The 24,526-nt window shown below is 33.3% G+C and overlaps 1 protein-coding gene across 1 annotated transcript; it reads right to left on the bottom strand.

Moving 5' to 3' along the window:
• Positions 1–8,828: 8,828 nt before the first annotated feature.
• LOC110030868 (U5 small nuclear ribonucleoprotein 40 kDa protein) lies at positions 8,829–23,167 on the bottom strand. The gene is given in 4 exon segments (XM_020733817.1): positions 8,829–9,601; positions 9,603–9,739; positions 9,742–10,115; positions 23,061–23,167. Coding segments are annotated over 3 exon segments (1,032 nt in total). The 5' UTR covers positions 10,081–10,115; positions 23,061–23,167; the 3' UTR covers positions 8,829–9,045.
• Positions 23,168–24,526: the final 1,359 nt, after the last annotated feature.

Below are 24,526 nucleotides of genomic sequence, written 5' to 3'. Positions count from 1 at the left end.
TAATAGGAATGGGTGCCCCGGACCCATTCTCCTCCTCATTCTCATGTCTGTCCTGCTCTGTGTCCTCTAGTATATCATTGAATTCCACGAACTCTGACTCCTGAGGAGCTACTCCAGAATTTGTATTGACCATGTCCTTGTACATCATCTTCTCATTGAAAATCACATTTCTGCTTCTGCTAATCTTCTGATCCTGATCATCCCAAAAACGATAACCAAATGTTCGTCTCCATAACCAATGAAATAACATTTCTTTAACTTAGCATCAGGCTTGCTACGTACATCGGGATTGATTAGCACATAAGAAAGACAACCAAAAGTTTTAAGATGAGAAAATTTGACCTCTTTGCCGCTCCAGACCTCCTCAAGTAATTTACAGTCTAATGGGACAGATGGCCCTCTATTGATTAGGTAAACTGCAGTGCTGACTGCATCTGCCCAGAAGGTTGGTGGTAGTCCTGCGTGCAATCTCATGCTCCTAGCACGCTCATTGATGGTTCTGTTCATGCGTTCTGCAACTCCATTTTGTTGTGGTGTCCCCGGGATGGTCTTCTCCATTCTGACACCTTGAGTTACACAGTTCTCCTTAAACCCACCATCAATGTACTCACCACCATTGTCAGATCTCAAACATTTCAGTTTTAGATCTGTCTTCGTTTCAACCATGGTCTTCCAAGTTTTGAACACAAAAAATACATCAGATTTATGCTTCAGAAAATAAACCCATATATTTCTGATGTGGTCATCTATGAATGTGACGTAATAGCGAGAGCCTCCAAGAGATGCCACTGAGGAAGGCCCCCACACATCGGTGTGTATCAGTTCTAGTTTTCCTGCCTTTGGCACCCTGTCACCTTTCAGGAAACTAACCTTCTTCTGCTTCCCCATGATGCAACTTTCACACATGCCGAAATCAACGGACTTCAGTTCTAGTAGCTTGCCTCGGGACTGAAGCTCTTTCATATCTCTCTGACTCATGTGTCCAAGTCTGCAATGTCACATGTCTGTTGTGCTCTCTGCTACTGTGGTATCAATATTGTTAATTAGACCAGTTGTCATATATAGAGTACCAGTCTTCTTACCTCGAGCCAGTATCAGTGCTCCTTTAGTAACCTTCCAGGTGTTATCAGAGAAAACTACTAAATGGCCTCCCACATCAAGCTGCCCAACAGACATGAGGTTCTTTTTCAGTTCAGGAATGTGTCTAACCTTTTGCAGGATCCATTTGTTTCTATTTGGGGGTGCAATTTCAACATCTCCCATCCCCACCACGTTCAAAGCTGCTCCATCAGCCAGGTACACTTTCCCAAATTCACCTGAAACATAGTTTCTCATTAATTTCCAGTGAGAAGATGTGTGAAAAGAAGCCCCCGAGTCCAGTATCCAGTCGTCAACAACGTTATGAACTGCAAGTAATAATGCATCCTGCACTTCTTCAGTTACAACGTTTGCACTGACGTTCTCCGTCTTCTTAGGATTTTTAAAGTTCCTTTTTATGTGGTCAGTTTTGCCACAATTCCAGCAGGTTGCTTGCTGACCAGACTTTGACTTGCTCTTGCTTCTATGCTTTGATTTCAACCTTCCTCTATTTGAGTTCATGTCTTGTGATCTCCCTCTGGAATCAACATTCAGTGCTGAACTCAAATCCGAGATCTCACCAAATTTTTTCCTACGCACTTCTTCAGCAAGAATCAAGTCACGAATATCATCATATTTCAGTTTGGTTTTACCTGCAGAGTTGCTAACTGCCGTCATCATGGCTTTCCAGCTATTTGGCAGTGAAGCCAACAATATCAGTGCACATATCTCATCGCCAAAATCAATTTCAACGGACGATAATTGATTTGTAATAGTGTTGAAATCATTCAAATGTTGAACAACCGACACACATTCCGCCATCTTCATGTTGAATAACTTTTTCATTAAGTGCACATTGTTATTCGCCGATGGCTTTTCATACATACTTGATAGGGCCGCCATAAGATCTGTCTTCGTCCTCTCTTTTATGACATTGTGAGCAACGGACCTCGATAGGGTTAATCGAATTACCCCCAGAATCTCCCAGAACCTGTCGATCCAACAGATTCCAATCAGCATCTTCATCTTTTCCAGTCCCTTTCCAAGTAGTGGAAGATGAAGTTTCTTCTCATAGAGGTAATCATCTATCTGCATCCTTCAGTATCCAAAATCCGTGTCGTCGAACTTCTCGATCCCTGAAACCTTCACTTCTTCTCCGGCAATCGTTCTTCCTCAGCTCCGAACCTGGCTCTAATACCAATTGTTGTGAAAGAATAATAACTGACGGCAATAAAACGAAAAACAGATCGAGAAAATTACACCCAAAAGAAACAACACAATATTTACGTGGTTCGGCAAATTGCCTACGTCCACGGAGCTGCAGAGGACTTTATTACTTCGAGGAAATTACACTGTCGAGTGTCTCGTCGTTACAAGAAAAACTCTCTCTCCTCTCTCTCTCTCTCTCTCTCTCTCTCTCTTCTTTCTTTCTCTTCTCCTTTTCTTCTCTTCCCCTCTCTCTCTCTCTAAACCGAGAGTCACACCGAAGAGGAGAAGAACCAGTACGAAGCCTTTTTTTCACCTCTTCCATTAGCCAAACACCGAAGCCAAGAAAGGGGGCGCAGCGATCAAAGGAAGAGGCCTCACACACAGCATGCGATGCCTTCCTGTAGCTTTTAAAGCTCTTGTTCGGTCCGTTAAAGGCAGTGCTTCAATTCGCAAAATCCATCAAGGAGCCGGGAGAGCGAGAAGCTGTTCTGGAAAGAGGAGATGGCGGGACCCTCCATAAGAAAGAAAGAAGGTGGGTCCGGAAAAGAAAAGCGGTAGATTAGATTGGAAGGAGAATTAATTAATTAAGAAGCAGTTAATTAATTTCTTAATAAGAACAATGGAACAGACTCCACTTATTCTCAACATCATGTTGTCTTCAATACAATGTTGCACTTATGATTGTATTTGGGATACGTCATTAACAAGTAGGGGCCATCAATGGAGAGAAGCAAGGGCGGCCAGCGATGACGGGCGATGGTGGCTGTCACCAGGGGTCGACTGCCTCCAATAAGTGATGGTCGACAATAGTCAGAGGCTACGGAGGTCAGAAAGTATCATCAGATTTTCAATACAATGCACTGCAAGCTGTATATATATTACACCCAATTGAAATGCTCTAATATTTTTTTCCATTGATAAAACTAATCAAAACATTTAAATCAGTAAAATTATAGTGAACTAAAATGGATCCAAAAACTTATATGATTAATTCTTTTCTACATACAATTATAAGAATTAAATTTAAATGTCCACCAATAAAAGTATAATTTGTTGGTGGTGATACATGCAAAGATGCATCTATGACTTGATACATTATGTAATAACAAATTATTGGTTTCCAACCACCAAATCCAGTCGTCCTCTTCCCCATAAAAGTCTATAAATTTAAAATAAATTAATAAATAACATATTTTTTCATTAAAAATAATCATAACAACTCAATTAAAACTGACCCCCCCTCCCATAATGAATTTAATTTTATTTCGAAAAATTTACATATATACCACTCAATTCATATGCATTTGCATATCTAACACCTAAACATCGATTTTTTATATTTATATGCCACATTGTGTATGCAAGAAAATTAACATAGTGACGTTTTTTTATGTGATAATGAAAGATTTGGGTGGTATAAATGTAAAAAGAAGAAGAAGCAAAGTTTAGGTGTTAGTGAGAAAATTATTAAGAATTGGATGATTTTATAAAAATATTTTTTTTCAGAAACGTCAGCGCAAAGCGGACCCCACCCAACTTCTCTATTTTTAAATCTCTTTTTAAGGGTTCGGATAAGCGAGAATATTAATTAATTAATTTAAAGATAAATTATTTTTGGTGAGAGAATCATTGGTTGCCATTGCTTTCATGGATTAAGACTTGAGATCATTATTTGGTCAACTAAGCCTATCTAGTGTTTATGTTTTAGCCCATACTTTACCATTAATTCAACCATAAATAAATAAATAATAATAATAAAGCCTTAAATTTTCATATTTATATTTTTGACAATTTGGTTGAATCTTTTTAGGACGTATGATCCCGTATTATCCATAAATACATACAATTCCGTAAATACTTTATATTCTTGAAAGAAAGAAGAGAGAGAGAGATGATGATGAGATTTGAGTGAAGGTCTGATGAATCTTGTACCAACCTTGATTCTTCGACAAGCAGGAAATAATTGCTCAGAAGATGTTTTTCGAATTACAATGTTAGAGAGAGAGATGATCCTCTTATCTCATCTTGACTTCCTTTTTATACAGAAAGGTAAAATAATAGAGAATACACTTGATACAATACGACAATCAGTTATATTGTTCTGATAAAATATTGTGATGTGTATCTTAGGTGACGCTTTTAAAAAAGGATGAACTCGAGTCCTTGATGGCAATGATAACATTCCCTAACAGTTGTCCCCACCTAAGTGGGCTAGATCACCTTCTCAGGAAAGATGAGTAAAAATCTATTTCATGAGGTGAGGGACAAAAGATAAAATTGTCCTTCCATATAAATAAAAATCCGAATTTGAGAAGGGGCAATTGCAGTCCCTGAACCCTACTTAGGTCCGGCCCTGACAAATGTATTCTTGTATACATTAACTTTATTAAAAGAGGTGATAGCAATATTTTTTATATGATAGTAAAGATTTGAATACTATGCATGCAAATTAACATTAAAGTTGGGTGTTAGATTTATAAATAGATTAAAATTGTTTGTTATGCATGTAAAAATAATAATAATATTTTGATCATCCCATCTTCATTATTGCAAGACATACACAATCAACATTGCAAAATTGGTCAATGGAGTTAGTGACTAATTAACTACGAAAGCAATGTTTATCATAAACAAATGTAGCAAAAGGCTTAGAATTAATAAGATTATATCAAGTCATTTAAATTTATTATATTTTAACTTTAATACTATTTTTATTTTTTTCGAAAAAAAAAATCCGAATATATCATATAATTAGTTTATACACGCATGCACTGACTTTGCATACCAGTCAATAATTTCTTTTATCTTTACGTGACTTTTGTGTCAAAGAGCAAGACAAGAATGACACCACATGCTTTCATAAAATTACTAACATTAAGAATTCAAAAATATAATCCTAATTATTTTATATATTTTGAAATGATTTATATACATAAATATTACCTTACATTATTATTATTATTATTATTATTATTATTATTATTATTATTATTATTATTATGTTCATATATAAAGAAAATTAAATTATAAAAAGTACATTTCTCATAATGCATGTATTTTTTTATCAAATCAAACTCAACAAAATTTTATACGGATAATTGACGTCCATGAACTCGTATAGGAATAACCAATTCTCGACTAATGGATATTTGAAGGACTGCATGGGTCAGAGTCGTCATCAGGTTCCTTACATATCTCATTTTATCCATCAAATGTGCTTGGCAGATTGACATGGAGGATTGACCTGTCAAATTGAAGTGGCATTATTATCTTCCCAAGAGTTGTGGCGTTCCACAGACCTGTCTGATGAGTTTCTCTTAACCAATGGTCCTCAAAATAGACAAATAGTCGAAATAATTATCAACATTAAAGGAATTGACATATTCTTCATCATAATTTATGAGTGGCCTAACATTTGCATTGCAATCTTCTTAGCAAGACATCGTGGACAGATTTTGTACTGTATTGCTCATGATTTTATTATTTTCTATTTATGTATTGAGCGGATGGGATTGATGGATTGCTTTTGCGCTCTTTCTCTCTCTCTCTTCCTCACACATACGCACGCAAGCGCACACACACGCACGCACACACGCATGCACGCACGAACACACACATACACTCAAATCATAAAGAGATCAGATCGCCTCATTTGTTCTACTTGAGGAATTTCATCGAAGATACAGAGAACTCCTTCATGGAGAGCACCTTCATGCTTTTCTTTGATCATCTTTTTACAGGTCTCTCTCAAATTGTATGAACCCACAAATGATGTGGGACCCTGCATCCTAAGAATATTTAACAAAAATAATAAATGAATATCACCCACTCCGATGCATATTTAGACATTAGATTAAGAAAATTAGGATAATTAGTAACTAAAAGAAAAGTAATTTGCATTATTTATTCTATAATTAGACACAAAAGTCAAATTAACAATACCCCTCCATTGTTGTTTTATGTCACGGAGGTGATGGCAACAGGGTCAGCTATAAAGACATTGACTACAGGAGCAATAAAAGACAAGTTTTGCAAAATCTATTTAAGCGAATATTACATTCAATTTAGAGGAATCCCCACATGCATTTAATTTGAATTTTTGACAGAAATAATTGAAATACTTTTTTTTTAAATCTATAAATAATTCATATTTTTAACATTTACGAATGACTTTTGGTGGAAAGGAAAGAATTTCATAGTTTTAGAATTATTTATTTATTTATTTATGCAGAATTTTTATAGAAGGATAGCATTATGAATGATTTATCATCAATAAATTTTATCATTTAACATTAATTTCGAGACATTTTTGAACAAAAAAATATTACATATTCAAATTGCCGGTAGACTCACCTAAGGGCTAAACCTTCCACGCCAGCCTAAATAACTTCAACTTTACTTTTCAACACAAAACTCATAACAAAAACTAAACCACATAAATCACTAGGTTCACGATCATAAAAAATCATAAATCTAAATCTCGATTTACACCAAATAAAACTTAGTAGAAACTCCTTTTCGATTTAGGAATATGGACGATAGCATCATCTGTAAGCATGTGCATAACATATTGCTCATATTCCTTGCCTTCAAGCCCTCACTCATTGCACAAAAAGGGGGTGGTTTGACCCGTGAGAACAACTACCTTATAGAGTGAGCTCTGTCTATGCATACCGATTGACATTTTGAACAAACCTTCTATGCATTCAACATAAAAAACTTGCACAGCCCATTACAAAACTAGACATTTGAGTGTTGTGAGGCATAAAACATTTATATTTGAAATATGTCTGCATTAGTCTGAGGACATTATGCATATCATACATACTTAAACAGCTTGATTTATAATCAAGTCGCGACGCCTACTACTCATAATAAGCAACAACATACCCTATATTGCATAATTGATGCTGATTATTCATGGATTTGAATGTGATTAGGTGGTTTGGATGATCGCCCTCTCCAGGCAGGGTTGTAAGTCCATTGCATTCCATGTTTTCCCTTCTTTTAGGTTAGGGTTCTAAAGTTTCACTTCTCTCGATGAGCTTCACTCTAGGTTTCCGAAGTTGTTCGACTAGTTATGACATATATCCTCACATTTAGGCTCCTATATGATTGTATGTCATGCAGTATAAGTTTTACATTCAAATAAAACATCGGGATGAAACATTAAAATTTTCTTCAAAAATGTCAAATTCTAGACAACAGAATAGTTTGCGATACTACTAAGATTATTAAGTATCTTCGAGTGTCTCCTACATTTTCCCCTTTTGGCTTCCGTTAACAACTGTTCAACTTTTGAGTCTTTCTCATTTAGAAATCCAATGTCCAATCATAAAAGACTAAACCTAGAAATTTCTTAACGACAAAACCGCGACCTTAATCGAGAGTTTTCTTAAGTAATTTCACTTGCTTAAGATATAGTTAACTATAGGCATTTTCCTTTATAGGAAAAAGAAGACCCCATAACCTAAACCTTGTTTAGTCTTCTGATTAGATATGGGACATGATCTATCAGGTTTAATCACAAACCAATGCAGATATCCAATGTTCTCTTACTTCGAATAAGCAAACCCATCATAAAAGTTATATTTGTACCTTTAGAGATTATTTACTACTTTCGATGACGCGTTTGATTATTTAAACTACCAAAATTTTCAAATCCACACGGCATTCAAAAGCCCCGCGTCAGTGCAAAAATAAAACCTGACAAAAACAAACAACTATATACAAAGATAAACTGTTAAATTATTAACATACAACAAGTTGAATCAATATAAGAGGATTTACATACAAACCACTTAATTCTTATGTATTTACATATCTAGCCCTTAAACTTCAATGTTCACATATAAGCCATCTTACCTATGCATGAAAAAGTGTATTTCACTTTTTAAAAGTAAAAGTAATACTTTTTGACATAATATGAAAGATTTGGTTGGTATAATTGTTAAAAGTTTAGGTGTTACACATCTACATGAGCAAAGTGCCAAAATAATTCCTAATTATTCAGATAGGGACTATCCTAGTCCTCATTTAAAGAGTCTGAGAACTATTTCAACACTTTTATAAACTTTAAGACAAAAACATTACTCATTTAAATAGTAAAACCGAAGTCATGAAAAGCCTTCCCAATGTATCATTTTTGCTATCCATATTTCTTTCTCAATGTATATTGATGCTTCATGACATGTAAAATTTAGCGTTTATATTTTCACACTAAATATTTATGTGTTCATAAAAATCATTCCCCATGCTCAAAAAAAGGGAGTATAGATTTACCTACAAACCACTGAATTCTTTTGTATTTACCTGTCTAACATCTAAACTTTTTCATATTTACATACATTACATGAAAATCTTTGACATCACATCAAAAGCACCACTAATATTTTCTTTTTAAAAGTGACATATAGCTACACATGCATAGGTTAATAACATGTGTTTTAAGCCTAAAAATGAATGTTTAGATGTTTGATGTATAAATACATAAGAATTATGTGGTATGTATGGAAATTTCCCAAAATAAATCAGGCCAGATATCAAAGCTTGGATAATTCAAGTAGTTTCAGGAGAGACTAACTGTGGTCAAGTTTGGTCAGATTGCTGCTGTAATAATTTTTCATACAAAGCCTAAACACTCAAGCTAGAAATAAAATTGCAGGTCTGCCACTAAACAACTAAAATTATCAATATTAAACTTTCCTGGCAAATAAAATTTTTAGATTTACCTCATCAACCTTGGAAACAGCCGTTCCTTCAAATCTCCCCCAGGTAAATCTGCTTGTCGCTGCTGCAAGATCCAATGATAGGTTCAGTGGGGTGGAATGCCGTCTCATTCACCGATCCATTATGACCTGGAAGCTTATACAGTATCCTCCTTGATGTAGTATCCCAGATGTACACCATCCGGTCGGAGCTGCCGGCGGTCACCTTGCTCCCATCCGGCGACCACGCACACTTGAGGAGGTTCTTCTCAAAGTTGTGCTGGTGGCCGGAAAATATCTTCACGCATCTATTCTGCGGAGCATATGGCCTCATGTCCCATATCCTCAGAGTGCAATCCATTCCATTGGTTAGGAGGTAGGAGCCATCGGGGCTCAGCTGCATGCCGGTGATCATATCGCCGTGTCCTTGGAGAGTCATGGTGACCTCGTTTCGCCGCAGATCCCACACCTTCACATCGTTGTCCAGCCCGCCGGAGAATATCTTGTCCGATGCATCGGAAAAGCTGACTGCCGTGATTTGATACTTGTCCGGGAATGTCTGCACGGCGCCGCGCTGCCGGAGATCCCACAGTTTTGCTGTGCCGTCCGGAGCCGCTGACGACCAGCGGCGGTCCCCGGCGGGATGGACAGCACGAGTTGACAAATGAGGAGTGTTCTGCCATCTTCTTCACCTGCTTTCCGGTCTCGACGTCCCAAGCCCGAAGCGTCTTGTCAGAAGCGTCTTGTCGGGGCTTGCGGAGATTATTTGAGACCCATCGGAAGTCCAATGGAGATCTAGAACCGCATTTTTGTGGCCATGTAGAACCATGAAGTTCTTGCAGTCGCTGTGAACAAACCATAAGAAGATGTCCTTGTCGTGGGAGCCGGAGGCGACAACAGTCCCAGCTGGGTTGAACTTCATCGTGTAGATGGCGCTCTGGTGGCCGGTTAGAAGCATGATGGGTGATTCAAGGCTAGAGGTGCGAAGCTTTCCGGCGGGAAATGGGGCATGGACCGCGAGCTCAGAGCCTGGCCTCGGTCTGGGAAAGGACAGCGCATTGTCTCCTTGGTATGGCACAGCAAGCATTTTTCCTTTCTGATGTAAATCTTAGTTATCCAAACCTGATGCAAGTAAAGGAAATCAGATTGCAGGTATAAACTCACTGTACGGAAAAGCTAGATTGTATCAGGAATCTGTTGAAGTGAAATAGTTCTTGGTTTTGAACAATGATTGAAACAGTCTAAGAAAAGTTACATACATACCACATAATTCTTCTGCATTCGCACATCCAATACCCAAACTTTGATATTTACATTTATAACACCTTGGTGTCGTAAACCAATGCATGTAAAGGTGCATATCACATTGAAAAGGTGATGATGATGGTATTGTTGATGTAATGTAAAACATTTGAGCGAAATGCATGTAAATATGAATGTTTAGGTGTTCGATATGTAAATACATAAGAGTTGTGGTATGTATGTAAAAGTTTCACATCATACAAGCCTCCATTAAAGTTCCAAATTAAAACATCTCATGTGATAGTGAACTACTGAACTGTCTACATTAAGCTAAGATGTTGTTTGATTCTTTGCATTAGTGGTATAAAGTAAATTGAACGCAAGTGCTTTCAATATTTTGGCGTTTGTTTGGATGAAAATAGAATGCAATATAAAATTTTGGTGAATACAGAATTCACCCTGCACTTTGAAACTGATGCATTATGAATTCGTAAGATTTGGCCAATTTCCAAAAATACTAACACTGCAAATTATCACCTTACATCAAACCAAGTATTTCAAATGCATCACATTTCAATTACACCAAATTCTTTTTACATTGCATTTCTTTTTTTTGGGCAAACCAAACAGTCCCAGAATACTTCTTTCATGAAGCATTCCATTCTTAGGCCAATCTGTAGGTCATCTTCAAGTGTATAGCCCATAATTCCATTTGTAAGCCACCTTCTCGTCAATTAATAGGGTTTCATTTGCCCTCATGTTTGCAGGCTTTTTTAACATTAAAACATAACACAATCAGCCATATCATAAAAAACTGGGGGTTGCATTTACATACATACCACCCAATTCCTATGTATTTACATATCTAACACCTAAAGTTCTTTTTCATATTTATACCACCCAAATCTTTCATATCACACTAAAAATACCACTGATTTAAATTTTAAAAAGTGAAATACATCTTTTTATGCATAGGTAAAGTGACATATATATGTAAAAATCAAAGTTTAGGTGTTAGAGATGTATATTCATAGGAATTAAGTGGTATGTATGTAAATCTTCCCTTTTTTTCCCCACCTTGCCCAAATAATTATCCTAGTAATGCATGCACGCCATAAGTTTCTCAAGAAAGATAATTATTATACCCAAATAATGATGCTAAACTATATCCTAAATATAACTCAACTTGCCAATGTACCTAATCCTCGCTGCTTACCATTGAGCAGGGTAACAACATAGCAGATTGCATTGGCTGAACCAAAAAATAAACCCATCTCAAAGATAAGACGTATTAATTTCGAGAAAATAAATAAATTTTCAAACAGATAATAATATCTATTGTCGTACTCCATTTCAACAAAATACATAGATGTATCATGCAATTTACAAAAAATTATAGATGAAAAATTGTTTGTTGCTGTCAATAAATTGCTGGATTATTATAAATGTCAAACTACTGTCCTCAGATTAGTGAATCCTTAAACAAGATAAGTTTGTTTATAGAATGTTAAATTGTTGTAGATAAAAAAAATGTAGCAAAAAACTTATGTTTTATCGAATTATTGTAATATTATAATATATAGGCAGCTCTATGTATATTTACTTTATTTGTATGATGATTGAATAAAACTTTTCAGCCATTCTCATATATAATTTTTTACATGGTATTTGAGTGGCACGTGAGGGTCCCAATTTTGGATGCATAATAATTTCATTCGTTAACCATGCCTAAAAATTCTTATTTTTCGTATTAAAAAAAGATGGAGAAACTATATTTTCTTATTCCTCGCATTCAAAATACAACATTTCTCCTTATTATATGGGTAACGACTAGGACAAACATAATTAAGACTATTACAACTTATCAAATATAAAACAAACAATAATTGAAAGACATACAACATAATAGAAATAAACATGTGGGCTCCATAAATTAAACTCCCTCCAATAGTTTCCAATAATTAAGCATGTGGGCTCCATATGGTCGGCAGTTTGCCCCACCTAACAAAGGCAAAATCCACTCTCCCTCAAGCTGGGTCATAGATGTAATAAAGACCCAACTTGGTATTCAAATCAGTGAAGCTGCCTGGAGGTAGGAATTTAGTAAAAACATTAGTGACTTGAAGATGAGTTGAAATCTAGATTAAGTGAATAATGCCACCATTGACCTTTTCATAGATAAAATGTTTATCAATCTTAATGTATTTGGTCCTGCAATAATGCACAGGGTTCTTTGCAATATTAATGGAAGCTTGGTAGTCACAAAATATCTTTATGTAATTTACTGTAGAGCATCTCAAATCATTTAGTAATATTTGGAATCATATTCCTTCACAAATTCCCAAAAAAAGTGCCCGATACTCAGATTTAGCACTACTTCTAGTGACCATTGCTTGTTTCTTACTCCTGCATGTGACAAGATTTTTCCATACATATGAACAATACCGAGATGTGGACCTTATGTCCATGAGTTCCCATACCTAACGAATATGAGTTTAAACTTCTAGCTCTTTGTTGTTTGATTGCTTAGACAATAATCATAATTTAGGGGTCTTCTTAAGAAACCTCAATATTCTGTAAATCATCTCCAAATGTTCTTCATTTGTATTATTCATATGTTGGCTCACAATGCTGACAAAATAATATGACAATAGATAATTTTTCTCACAAATCTATGGTATCTATATTTTTTCCACTTGCGTTTTTTCTCCCCCTGAACGTTTGAAATCCATAAGAGTCTCAGCATGTTTACACCCCAACATTTCTATCTCTTTTAGCATGTCTTGGATGTACTTTCTTTGAGATATCATAATTCCCTTCTTGGACTTAGCAACTTCCATGCCTAGAAAGTATCACATAGCTCCTAGATCTTTGATTTCAAATTCAGTGGTAAAAACCTTCTTAATCTTCCCAATCTTTTTTTTATTGTCAAGATCATATATCTACAACGATAATGAGTATAACTTTCTTAAATCCCTATTTATATTTTATAAAATAGTGTATGATCATAATGGCATTAAATGTATCAATTATATTTCATAGTCTTGGCAAACTTGTCAAACCAAACCTGTGGAAATTGTCTGAGCCTATAAAGTGACTTTCTTAGTTTACAAACAGATGTTTGGTTGAGCCATTTTTTAGCCCTGGTGAGATCTACAAATATACTTCTTCCTCAAGGTCTACATTCAAAAAGACATTCTTGATATCAAGTTGATATAATCCCCACTCTTTGGTCACAGCTAGGAAACAAGAACTCTTACAATGTTTAGCTTGGTCACTGATGCAAATGTTTATTGATAGTTTATCCCATAAGACTAAGTGAAATATTTGTCCACCAATCTAGCCTTAAACCTCTCAATGCTCCAATCTGCTTTGTACTTGGCATTGAACACTTGTTTGCACCCAACGGGTCTTTTATATGGAGGAAGCTTCGCAAATGTTTGTGTCTCATTTAAATCAAGTGTTTGGATCTATCTTCAACTTTTTTTTTTCATTATAGACTTTGAAGTGCTTCATGAATAGAATTGGGTATCTGCACACTATCAAGATTAGATATAAAAGCTTTATAAGATGATGATAATGTCCCATAAGCAACACTCCTTTATAGGATAATTTGTGCAACTTTTTTATGTCTTCTCCATTGGATTTCACCTCCATTAGAACTTTTCATGTGTTGCATATTGTCTCTATCCTACTTAGTGAATTTCCTTCTCCTAGAGTACACACAAAATTTCTTATGCATTTCATGTTGTCAATCTTAGGTTGAATATCCTCAAGTAGTGGAACCTGAGAGACAGAATGGTTAAAGGGAAGTGGAATATGTTATGACAACTCTAATTTAGTGTGAATATCAAGATTAGTGTCGCAAATCTAATATTATCCCACACACTCTCCATGAATTTTAGACTTGGGATAGTGGGATTGTTTTTCAAAGAATATAACATCCATGAAATTAAAAATATTTTTTTAGTAATGGGAGAATAGCAGTTGTACCTCTTTTTGTTAGAAGCATGACCAAGAAATATATATTTGATGGTCAAGCTCTATACAATTTGGTTGGTAAATGTGAACAAATGAGACGAACAAATATTTTTAGAATAATATCGGATGAAAAAACTCTAACATTAGGGTATGTTTCCATCAAAACATGGAGAGCGGTTTTGAATCCAAGGACCCTGCTTAGCATTCTATTAATAAGGTTAGTGGTTGTGAGCGCTACATCTCCCCCAGAAAATTTTTGGGAGATTATGAGAAAGTATTATAGAGCAAGATACATCTAGGAGATGTCTATTCTTCCTCTCAGTTATTTTATTTTGTTGTGGAGTCTTAACACAGAAACTCACACGGAAGGAACAATCATTTGCAAGATAAGGTCCAATGATTAAGTTGAAGTATTCATTTGCAATATCAGTATTGAGAATCTAAATTTTGCATTGGAACTGAGTGTAAATCATGTAATATAATGACTGAAAGAATTGTATAGCGTCATATTTCTTATTCATGAGAGTGATCATCAATGAAAGAGACAAATCATCTATATTCATTGATGATTTTTAATTTTAATGGTCCCCAAAGGTAATTATGGATGATAGAAAAAGGTTGTGAGGCTTTGAGCTGGATAGATGATATATATGACGAGTATACTTAGTCAATTAGCAGGTTTCACACAAAAAACTTTGGCTTTTTATTAATAAAGAGATGAGGTACAACTTTACAATATAATGAAATTTGTGACCTAGCCAACAATTTAATAATATAACTTGACTTTCAATATACTCGAACACAACAGACTTATAAACATGAGAAGAGAATGGTGAAGAAGGCACTTGTGTGTTAAGAGAATAGTTGTTATTGAACGGGTATAGATTTTGATGCAATTCAACATTGTCAATCACCTTCTCCGAATCAATTACCTCTATACCATTATAAAAAAATTATTTTCTATTGCATTTAAAAGGATAACAATTAATAACACAAAAGATCATTTTAAACAAATCCTAAGTCATTTTCTTAACAAAGAGACAACATTTGAGAATCCATTTGTCTTGACACCACATAACAAAATTATAAGGAACAAAGATATCTTTTTGAACTTACTGGAGATATTCTCTTTCAAAATTCAATTCCTATGAGATATCAGAGAGAAATTTCCTAGCCTTAACATATTTAACCGATAGAATGTCGCCTAGAGTGATTGTTTTTCACAGCTCTGCACAATAACATATTTGTTCACGAAAATTCCTCTTAAAGTGTCTTAGTTGTGTTTTACATGTACAAATTCATAAAAAAACCACAGGTCACTAGACATTAAAACATTTAAGTGTACTTCTGTAGGTCATTTATCCATTCAAATAACTTATAAACATTATCATTCAACCACCAAAAATTGTTCATTTTAAACAAAGTGAACAAAATCGCATTTAATGAAAACAACTCTCCGTTAACCAAACTTATCTTCAAAGAGAGAAATCAAATGGAAGATGAGTTTGATGAACTTTATATCTTCTCTCTTAACATTCTATCTACAAATATACACAAACATCAACAATCTAATCCCATTAAAATTAACATATGCCATTAAATCACTCTAAGTTTATATGAGAAGAATAAAGCCTATTTAAACTCTCGTAAATTGAAGAATCAAGGCCCTTAACCTCCCAATCTCTCATAATAATGACTTTGATCAACACATTGCTGTCCAAAAATGAGTCACAAAACTCCTAAACATCCCCTATACCCGAATTCAATTCAAATCCCATAAAAAATTCTCTCCTAAACATTAAGCCTTCCCTATATATGACGCAGCCATTAAACTTTACAAGTCCTACTTACAATATTAGAATATAACAACCGGAAGAAAACCGTAAGAGATTAGATGAATGTCATATAAAGAAATCATAATTTGGAGATAAATGACTTACCATATGAAAAAAAAGGTTGTAAGTTGTAACAAAATGTTATATAGAAAAACAAAGCTAATTGAAGCCTAGAAATGTACAATGGTAGGTTAGTGGCAAAAAAACATAACCAATCCAACTGACTATCAGGAAAAATATTATCCAATTGTGAAAAAGAATAAAATTTTAATCATAATCTCTTTTGCCGCTAATTTTGGATGGTCTACAAAACAATATAATATAGAAATAATTTTATATAATAAAATGAAAAAAGTTTATATGAATCCTCCTCAAGAATTGATAGTGTTTCTTTTAAATATCAAGAACGCAAACTAGTAAGACACTAAATGGGTTGGAAAAATTACCAAATGCATGGTTTGGCAATTCACAAAATTAATGCTTAATATAGGTTATAAATAATACCAGAGAGACCATAAACTGTTCTTAACCATTCAACTAAAATGGGAGTGATAAATCTTATTGTGTGAGTTGAAAATATAAGTATCAAATGATGATAATAATAATAAATACTAGAAAAAAAAAATCGATAAATTTTAAAATCAAAGAACTCGACAAATTTAAATCCTTTCTTTGCAGAGCAATAGCTTAATCAGAAAGAGGGATATTTATCTCTCAACAACAATACATGTTGATCTATTGAGAGAAACATGTGAAAATCCAATGAAGACATGCAAAAAACTATACATCAATGACGAGGGAACAGAATTTGGCATGACTATTAAGATTGGTTAAAATATTTATCTATATGTCTCATACTTATCCACATATAGTCGTTACTGTAAGTTTTATAAGTTAATTTATGTATAAAACAAAAAAAACATCTCACGTACAGACAGCTTATTAAAATCTCAAATATTTAAAGTTAAATCTTGGGAAAGGGTTTCTCTAAAAAAAACATAAAATCTTAAGCTAAAAAAGTATATTGCTGTTGATTAAGTGGAATCACCAGTTGATAGAAGATCAACTTAAGACTATTGTACATAACTATAAACTTTGTAACAAGGAGAAATAAGAAACAACATGTGATTAAAGCCGAATCTAGTATCTAAGTTGAGAGCAAGTACCAATGGAAATGATGAACTTCTATAATTAAGAATTATCATAGAAGACAAGAACATTAAATGGTAAAGACTTATAAGAATAAAATGGTATAGCAAGTATGCTATTAGCATTGTCCAAACCTAATATAATATCATCAAATCAAATAGGAGAGTTAAGAACTTCATAAAAGAAGAAAAATTAGTGTGTGGATTGATTTACACTCTTTATTTCTTAACAAGTACTCAACTTGCAAATATTTTTATCAAGAATCTTTGCAATCCTACATTTAAAAACATCTTAGACAAATTTGAAAATGATTAAACTCTACCAACCAGTTTGAAAGTAGGTGTTAATGATTCAAATGGAAGTAGTTCAAAATAAAGAAGAAGGCTGGTTGGCAGGACAGCAAAAATACAAAGGCAGGCAGATAGTTGCAAAGTAGAAGGGAATGAGATAGGGGTCGGTTGTCCATATCAGTAATTTTAGGTGAGATAAATACCACAGAAACTAGCAGCAAAAGAAAAAAAGAAAAAGAAAAAAAACAACCAAGGATTTACAGCGCACAGATTTGCAGCAAAATCGGTAAGGATTTCAATTTCAAGCATTGCAACACACAGATTGCAGCACAATCGAAAAGGATTCAGACAGTGAACATGTGGATTATAATAGGAATGGGATAAATGGCTGATCAGCGTTACACAAGAAAAACAGTAAATAAATGTTGTTTTCAAATTTTCAAATTATTTTAATTAACAATAATAATAACTCTTCCTAAAATTGTATAGGTTCGTGATGCCATATAGGCAACTCAATGTATAAATTTTAGACTTTTTGTGGGATAATGAAATCAAACATTTCAACCAACTCTTTTTTAACAAGTCTACGCCCATTCTATAAAAAGGCCTCAATAAAGATGTTTGCAATTTAAGAGTTTGTTAAAATATAATATAGTTAGACTATTTTTTTTTTTAATGAAACATAGTCCATTTCATTGTGTTTGATCTTGTCATGATAAATAAGATTTTTTGCAATACTCAATACTAGCATAGTTGTCACTATATCATTTTAGTATCTTTTTCATATGATAGTTTAGTCTTCTATTAATCATTTTACCACCATTCTTTCACAAATATCCAGTGTCATTACCTTGTATTCAGCTCTAGCATTGCTTCTTAATATCACATATTATTTATTACTTTCCATTTACCTAAGCTTTCACATACATAAATACAATAGATAGAGGTGGACCTTCAATCTAATGTGTCTTTAATTAGTAAAAACTATAATTTCCTTATTGATTGCTTTTTATATAAAATAATAACAATACTTTTCCAAGTTAGCTTGAAGTATTTAAGAAAGTGGTTAACAACTTCCATGTGGCCTTCAGCACTAAAAGAGAAAATCCAATATCGATATGAAAGAGAGGTGAATGAATTTTCCCAACTTACCTTTATCAAAATGCATGTCAATAGTGTTGATCTTTTTTTTTTTTTTACGTATTAGAGTTTATGCAGGCTTACATGCAAGCATTCTTATTTTTTGAAATATATCAACAATATACTTCCTTTGAAAGACAGTAACATATTATTTTGATCATCACTTCCATATCAAAAGAGACTTTTAAAATCCAAAATATTTTACTTCAATTTTTCATATCATAAACTCTTTTAGCCTAATTAGCTCTTCATCGAAGTCACTTGTTAATATAATATCATCTATAGATGATAAAATTCATCTATTTTCCTTTAGGTGAGCTCTTTATAAACAAAGCATGATAATTTTGGCACTAAGTGTGCTCGCACTTCTCAATAAATATGGAGAATCTTTCAAACTAAGCACTATGGGATATTTGAGGCCATATAATGCATTTCTAATTCCACATGTCTTCTTGTTTTTTCTCAAACTTTTCAATCATGATGAGATCTTCATGTATACTTTCTCCTCATGGTACTCATTAATAAATATATTTTTATTGTTAAGTTAATACAAATACAAGTTTAAATTTGTAACTAGAGAATGAAAAACTCATTATCAAGCCCAACAATGAAAGAGAAAGGTTCCCAATAATTAATACAATATGAATGGACTTACCTTCTATAATGAATTGGGCTATAAATTTATCCACATATCTTCTTGTTTTTTCTCTAACTTTTCAATCAAGATGAGATCTTCATGTATAGTTTCTCCTCATGGTACTCATTAAGATATATATTTTTATTGTTAAGTTAATACAAATACAAGCCTAAATTTGTAACTAGAGAATGAAAAACTCATTATATTATGCCCAACAATGAGAAAGAAAGGTTCCTAATAATTAATACCATATGATTGGACTTACCCTTCTATAATGAATTGGGCTATAAATTTATCCACGTCCTCATCTATTTTATATTCAATAATGAACATTCATTTACATCCAACTAATGATTTTCTGGTGAATGTTCAACAACTTCTCACAGTATACTTTAAATGAGGACTCGATTATTTCCATTACAACTTTCTTCCATACAAAAGTTTGAGAGCTTATGAGTAATGTTTGAAATCTACATTTATTAAAATATGTGGCAACAACATCAAATCTAAGAAAAAGTTCATTATCTATGAAATCATAAATTGGACGATTGGTGCATAACCTCATACCTTTAAGGCAATAAGACAGTAGAGATCAGTATCATCTCCATAGATTTATTCCCATTAGTTTGTATTTCATTGGTACATAACAGGAATTGGGTTCTTAGGTATATTGGAGATATGTTTATTGCTCGCCTTAATTTTTTTTCCTTCTAGTATAAACCTGAAACTCATTTTTCAAAGGTTGAGTATTAACTAGCTGATGAAGGAGCTTGTGGCCCTAATGAGGGACTGGTAAGTAGGATTTACAAAAAAAAATATAATTGGAAAGTTTGCGGTTAATGTGAGGTTTTAGTAGGACCAATTAGGGCTGTGAGGAGAGTTTATTGTTCATGGATTTGATTAGAAACAATAATGAATTATCAACAAAATTCCAATCTTAAAAAGCTTATTCTTGAATTTCCTCTCATTCAATTTCAAATTTAGAGTAATTAAAGTTGGTGTTTAAATAAATTGATATCTATGAAATTGTATTCTTACCAACGAATGAGGAATAAATTGATATCCTCATTGGGTTATTTGACTACAAATAGGAGATAATGCATGTGGAATATAGCAAATTTTTTAAATCCAGAATAAGCCAATCGTGAGGGGATTGAACCTTGAGAAAGCATCTTATAATATCCTAATGCAATTCTTGGCTTTTCACAGATATTTAAAACTTGTGTGAAGAAGGAAACCTTAAATACATTCAACTCTTTGAATGGATGGATTTAGCAAATCTTAATTTTAATCAAAAACATAACATAAATAAAATTTATCAAAACAACAACAACAACAAGCTTATATCCCAATAAGTGGGGTCAGTTGCATAAATCAATTTTCTCCATTGTCCTATTGAGTGTCATATGTTCATTTAATTCTAATAAATTAAGATCATTTTGTATACAATATGCCCAGGTCTTTTTAGGTTTGTCATTGTCTTTCTTAAGATAAGTCGAATCTAAAACATCTACTCTCCTAACTGGATCATCAGATGGTTGACGTTAAATGTTACCAAACCATCTAAGAAGACTATCTCTCTAAGCTTATTCAATGTTGGAGCTACACCAACCCTATCACGGATATATTCATTTCGCATTCGATCACTAAGTGTCAAGCTACTCATCCACCTATGCATCGTCATCTCAGCAACACTTAACTTAGTTTTATGCTTCTCGTTGAAAGACCAATATTCTACGTCATAGGGCATTGCAGGTCTCAACAACATCTTATAAAATTTTACTTTCAGTTTAAGTGGTACTTTTCTATCACACAATAGGCCCGAAGCATTCCTCCACTTCAACGAGCCAACTTGAATTCTACTAATAACATTCTCATCTATATCACCATCACTTTGAACAATAAACCCGAGATATCTAAAACGTTCACACCTTTTAATGATTTGATCGCCCATAGTTACGACTCTGCCTTTATAGCTACTATTACTAAAATCACATTCCATGTATTTAGTTTTAGATCTCCTCAAATGAAGTCCTTTAGACTCCAATGCAGACCTCCATAATTCAAGTTATTCCTGAATTATTCCTCTAGTCTTATCCATAAGAGAATAGCATCAACAAAAGCATACATCACGGTACATCCTCATGTAAATGTCCAGTAAGAGCATCCATAACTAAAGCAAAAATATATGGGCTTACAGTCGGTCCCTGATGTAATCCAACTAAAATAAAAAATACTTGATGAACCCTCCTTCTGTTCGAACACAAGTGACAACTCTAGCATGTATCTCTTTAATGACTTGAATAAAAACCATATCAACATCTTTCTTCTCTAGATCTCTCCAAAGGACTTTTCTTGAAACCTTATCGTATGTTTTTTTCTAAATCAATAAAAACCATATGTAGATCCTCCTTATTTTCTATGTACTTCTTCATCAAACCTCTCAATAAATGTATAGCTTCTATCGTAGACTTGTCCGTCATAAATCCAAATTGATTATGAGAAATTTGTGCATCACGTCTTAACCTATGTTCAATGAACCTCTCTCATAATTTTAAAGTATGACACATCAACTTAATTACCCTATAATTTGCACACTCTTGTGCATCACTCTTGTGCATTCCCTTGTGCATTCCCTTTATTCTTAAAAATTTGGACCAAAATACTCTTCCTCCACTACTCAGACACCTTTTAGTTCTTAAAAAAATATTAAAGAGTTTAGTAAGTCAAGAAACTCTCAAATCTCCTAAATATTTTCCCACTTCAATCGGAATATCATCAAGTCTTATTGGTTTTCTACCATTTATTTTCTTTAAAAGCTCCTCATCTTTTTTTTTACTAATGTGACGGTAAGAATAAAATGTTTTATTATTATTAGCAATATTAATATAACTAACGTCAATTGTATTTTCAGAAACTTCATTGAAAAGTTTATCAATATAGCTCACCCGTCCATGATGAATATTTTCCTCCAAGAAATGTACTTTTTGATTTTCATCTTTAATACACTTTACTTGAATTAAATTTTATTTTTCTTTTCTATTTAATTGTCTGGTATATATATATATATATTTTTTCACCATCTTCGATATCAAATCTATTATAAAATCATTAAAAACATAATTTTTAACGTCACAAATTATTCTCTTAGACTCCATTCGCGTCATCTTATTTTTTTCCAAGTTCTCTAATCTTTTATATTTAAATAAATTTTTATAACACAACTTATATTTTATTTTTTCTTGCACATTATTATTCCATTATTATTCCACCATCAACTACTCAACTACTTTTATTTATAAAAACTTTTCTTTTTGATTCTCCAAGTGTATCTTTTGCTACTTATTTAATGGTGTTGTTTTCTTCACGAACATCCAAAAAAAAAATATCAAAACAATAGAATTTAAAGTGCCAAAAAAATTTGTGTAAAGGAAATAAGCAAAATCTTGATTAAATCCCGTCTAAAATTAGATACCGAAAAGCTCCTATCTTTTAAGTAAAATGAAAATAAATAACGATACAAGCTTGCGTCTTTGTTGCGTACTATCTGTAATCTCTTAGAAGTAAGGTCAAACGAGATGTGGATACGCATAGGGATTTATGGGCTGTTTAGTAGCATGATTTAAGCAAGATTTTGACCTAAATCCTACAGATTCTTAAATCCCGTTTTCCTTCGGTTTCCCTTAAATACAGTATGCAGTAAGAAAATGCCATTCGAAAATGGATATACGATATTTAGAGAAGCTTGAGCACGCTAAGGAGAGCGGGAGAAAGGGGAGAGATAAGAGGTTACCTTCCTCGAGCAGGGGGAGGAGAAAGATGAGAGTTTCCAAGGTCTCCGTACGCCCCGATCCCGTCGGTGCCTTCCCAGCTTAGCTCGAATCGCGAATGTATCACGAGTCCGGCTGAAGGAGGTTTTTGGCTTTAATTATTTTTAATGTTATCAAATTAATCATTATTAATTTACCTATTAATTTAATAAAAGTATCATAACTACTAAATACTTTAATAAATTATTTAAGTAATATATATTAAATTATCATTTCATGCAAATAGCTTAATAAAATTATTATTATTAATAAATTAGCTTAATAAATACTTAATTATTAATTATTTGTACTTCATCTAGTAAAATTGAATCATGAAATAAATTATCAAACCATTTCTCATGATTTAATTAAATTTAATATTTATCATAACAAGAGTTTAAGATTTAAACATCTCAAAATTTAAACAACTTTGACTTGCCTTAAGCAATCAAGTGTTTTAAAGGAAAATAAGAATTTGTCAATATGTTTCAATTCGCTGGCCACCATGTATGATCACCGATAGGAGACTCATTTGGGATGATCTTATGTCAACCCTGGACCATGAACTCGACATCCATATGCAATGTCAGATGAGAATATGTCTTTTATTATTCGGTTTATATGGTTGTTCATGCAGCACCAATAATCCAATAAATTAAAAAATAAATGTTTTATGAGATAACTTCTATGGTACTATCTACTTATGAACCATGAAAATATAAGATTTTGGAGTTCTTATGCAAAGATTTTTATAGAATTATTTGCCTATGAACATTGTTTAATAAAAGATTCAAAGCTTCTCTATCTGAGCTATTATCTCTCTGACTCTCTCTCTCTCACACACACACATTCTCCATTTCCTCACCTGAGAACATAATCTAATTTGGGATAACACCCACATATCTAGCATCCCATAAAAAACAACTAATACTTTTAAAATAAGAGTTTTTGTGTATATATTTTTACACAATTATTGTGGTATGTGTGTAAATTCATAATGATAGAGTAATATATTAATGTTTTAGTGTTATACGAATATTTAACACTCAAGTAAAAAAATCGACATAAAATATAATATGGGATTTTACGTGGAGAACCCGGAGGGACAAAAATCATGTGGTTTGATCCAGTTGAAATGATTTCATTATGTTGGTGTTGATTAAAAAATTTTATCGGTACTTTGATAATTAGAAGTAACTTTACATGTACGATGTGATTTTTCGTTAGGGAAGTAATAAAAAATGTTGAGGAAATGGTGATGATTCAATTTTTGTGAATAAAAGTTGATAGTAGATAATGAATGTTAAAAGCTCTAGTGTCACCATCAGCGATAGAAGCAACGACCGTGATGATCGAGCAGTAGAAGTTTGGTGATGATGAAGGTGATAGTTTGACGGCGATGGCGGCAGTATGACGTCATCAACAGCAGAGGACGGGCATCGCTCGTCTG

This window comes from Phalaenopsis equestris, unplaced genomic scaffold, assembly GCF_001263595.1.
Source record: "Phalaenopsis equestris unplaced genomic scaffold, ASM126359v1 Scaffold000761, whole genome shotgun sequence".
In the NCBI taxonomy this organism is placed as follows: domain Eukaryota; kingdom Viridiplantae; phylum Streptophyta; class Magnoliopsida; order Asparagales; family Orchidaceae; genus Phalaenopsis; species Phalaenopsis equestris.
The sequence above is the reverse complement of the archived record's forward strand: the minus strand, read 5'-3'. Positions and strand labels throughout refer to the sequence as shown.